Source organism: Spermophilus citellus (assembly GCF_964194105.1).
Source record: "Spermophilus citellus genome assembly, chromosome: 3".
In the NCBI taxonomy this organism is placed as follows: Eukaryota; Metazoa; Chordata; class Mammalia; order Rodentia; family Sciuridae; genus Spermophilus; species Spermophilus citellus.
The window spans coordinates 72230689-72233854 of NC_138184.1; the positions used below are offsets into that span (position 1 = coordinate 72230689).

At 58.2% G+C, this 3166-nt stretch overlaps 1 protein-coding gene across 1 annotated transcript; it reads left to right on the forward strand.

Annotated features, from left to right (window-relative positions):
* The first annotated feature begins 264 nt into the window (after window positions 1-264).
* CLDN5 (claudin 5) lies at window positions 265-1862 on the forward strand. Its single transcript, XM_081288152.1, has one exon. The coding sequence runs from the start codon at window positions 554-556 to the stop codon at window positions 1208-1210; it is 657 nt and encodes a 218-aa protein (XP_081144278.1). The 5' UTR covers window positions 265-553; the 3' UTR covers window positions 1211-1862.
* Window positions 1863-3166: the final 1304 nt, after the last annotated feature.

The window sequence follows — 3166 nt, forward strand, 5'->3', positions numbered from 1 at the left end:
GTACAGGCTGGAGGTTATATATCTCTTAAAGTGGCAGGTCTGGGACATGCAAGAGGTGGTTCGCTCCAGACCATCCCAGAATGCGCCCTACCGCGACTAGGACAACAGCAGGGTTGGGGCTCTGATGTAGGGGCTGGGCCGAAAGCGGCCGGGGCTCCGTCGGCTACCCTCAAGCGCAATTTTCCCTTAACTCCAGCTGGCGGGGCGGGGGGGGGGGGGTGAGGGGGTGGGAGTGGGATTAAGGGAAGCCTGGGATTGGTTGCGGGCTGATGGCAGCGTATGGATTGGCTGCTGTGGTCTGTGAGTTTGGGTCCAGGAAGCAGAGTCCGCCCCCCGAGACTTCAAAAGGTGGGCCCCCAAGAGGCTCCAGCAGAGTTGAGGCAGTGCCGCAGGCCCGCAGGGTAAGCAGACTGCTAGTGGTGAGGTGGCTGAGTGGGCGCAAACGAACCAGGGTACCAGGGTGGGCGCAGGGCGCCGAGTCGCATCGCCAAAGCAGTGAGGCTCGCTCCGGGAGCCCCAGGGGCCAGAGCGCGCGCGCACCTCGCCTCCAGACATGGGGTCGGCAGCGTTAGAAATTTTGGGTCTGGTGCTGTGCCTAGTGGGCTGGGTAGGCCTGATCCTGGCATGCGGACTGCCCATGTGGCAGGTGACCGCCTTCCTAGACCACAACATCGTGACAGCGCAGACCACATGGAAGGGGCTGTGGATGTCATGCGTGGTGCAGAGCACAGGGCACATGCAGTGCAAGGTGTATGAGTCTGTGCTGGCACTGAGCACCGAGGTGCAGGCGGCGAGGGCGCTCACCGTCAGCGCGGTGCTACTGGCGTTGGTTGCGCTCTTCGTAAGCCTGGCGGGTGCACAGTGCACTACCTGTGTGGCCCCAGGCCCAGCTAAAGCCCGCGTGGCTCTCACAGGCGGCGTGCTTTATGCGCTGTGCGGGCTGCTGGCACTTGTGCCACTCTGCTGGTTCGCCAACATCGTAGTCCGTGAGTTCTACGACCCGGCGGTGCCAGTGTCACAGAAGTATGAGCTGGGTGCAGCCTTGTACATCGGGTGGGCGGCCTCTGCTTTGCTCATGTGCGGTGGCGGCCTGGTGTGCTGCGGAGCCTGGGTGTGCGCTGGCCGTCCGGACCTCAGCTTTCCAGTCAAGTATTCTGCGCCACGGCGGCCGACGGCCAGCGGTGACTACGACAAGAAGAACTACGTCTGAAGGCGCAAGGTACAGCGGTGTCCCTCCCAGCAGCCAAGCGAGCGAACGGAAGGACCAGACCGAAGCGCAGCGCACGGACGGCAGCCGCCGTAGGGTTGAGCCGCGCACAGATCGTGGAACATCCGGCTCTGCGTACTGACAGGAACTGCCAGGGTCTGAACCCCGTTCTCTGTGACCTCCACCAACCAAGCTCTGGCCCTCGCCCTGTACTAAACAGACGACGCGTACTTGTGAGGACTTTATAGTTTTCTTTTCCACGCGCTGAGGTGACTATGACGTGGGTAGGACTCTTGGATTCCTTCGGCCGAGTGGGCACTGCCGATGCCAATTCCTTCCCCGACCCTGGATGGGTGGGTGGGGTCTTGCATGCTGCCTTAGTTCCCTGCAGCTCTGACTGAATTCGTTAGAGCAGAGCCCACAGTCCCAAATCTGGGCTGCTGAAGGGATGTGTAAAAAACAGCCTTTTTTTCTCGGCGCTTGGGCCCAAGGGACCGAGGGACTTGGCTTGGACCTCCCTGTCTCACACCCATCATTCTCCCCACCACAGGCGAGGCTTGTAGGCACCAGAACATGAGCTGGGGCACTGCCCTCTTTGCAGCTGGGGTGGGGGTCGGGAGGTTAAGAATTTGCTTAGTAAATGGTTTTAACACTCCGGCCTGCGTACTGTCCTCTGTTTAGTTATCCCTGTGCCCAGCACCTCCATTCACCCACCCATCCGCAGACTCATCTCTGAAGTCTTCTATGAGGACCTCTCAGGGCTGCTCCTTAGAGCTCCATGGTCTTTTCCCTAGTCCTTCCTGCCACCTCATCATCCTCCCACCAGGTAGGAGACAGACAACCTAGATCACCACAACCTAGGAAGATGGGAAGAGCCCCAGGCTGTCATGAGGTCACCGCTGGGAGGGATGGAGGCAGACCCTAGTAGAGGATCAGGCTGAAATACCCAGCAAAAGACTGGGAAGTGGGGACTTGAAATGTGTGTGGGAAGTACCGAGGGTGGGCAGCCTGGTTGCTTCCCCCAGAAAAGACACAATCCCCCTAATAACCAAAATGAGGTTTTCCACCTGCCCTTCCATGGCTTGCCTAGCTCTGAGTAACATCAAGCAGCCAGACATCTGCACAAAGCCAATCAGGCCCTTTCCAACAGCAGGGTGGGAAGGAGTGAATCCAGGATGTGTTCGTTCTAGCAAGGTTTGCTGGAGGGACAACAGTGTTGCCATGGGGAGAAGAGGCCTGTTGCCCAGACTACCTCGGCTCTGCTCCAGCCCCTTGTCCTGGCTCCTCTGCCAGTCACAGCATGGCTCTGTGTAGGGTCTCTGCCTACCCTGCTGCCTGGCAGCCAGCCCAATCTGATACAGACTGTGTGGCCCTTCCTACCTTTTGTGTTGGTGGGAGCTGTTCCAGAAGGGCAGGGCAGAGCGATCTATTCTAGTTGGAGAAATCATAGTTTCTAACCCTGTTTTAGGCACTTTGAATTTGTGCACTTTTACTTTCTACCAAAAGACCAGGAGATGAATAGAGCAGTGGGGAAGGGGAGAGCAAGGTGCTTCAGGCCCAGCCAGCAGGAAGGCTTGGCATCTGCCCCCAACCTAGCCTCTAGAGCTCTGCCCAGAAATGCTTGGGTCATGTCCAATAATAGTGAGGAGCCTCCCAAGCCTGGCCAGGTTCCCCATCCTAGGGAGGAGAAAGAGCTCAGAGTAAATTCCAGTAAGTCACAGGGGAGCCAGCAGGTGGAAATTCTGGGGAGGTTGAACTTTCTGATGGCCTAAGTCCTCATCAATGGAAGCTACAGTGAGGGCCCCACTACCCAGAAGTCCTCAGCAGGGCCTGGGTAGCAGGGACCAGAAACAGACCTTGAGTTTATAAGTATGTGATACTAGAGCCATGACCCTGGGTGGTGCCAAAGCAAAGGTTCTTACATGATTACACCTGATAGCTGGGGCCTGGTAGTGTGGG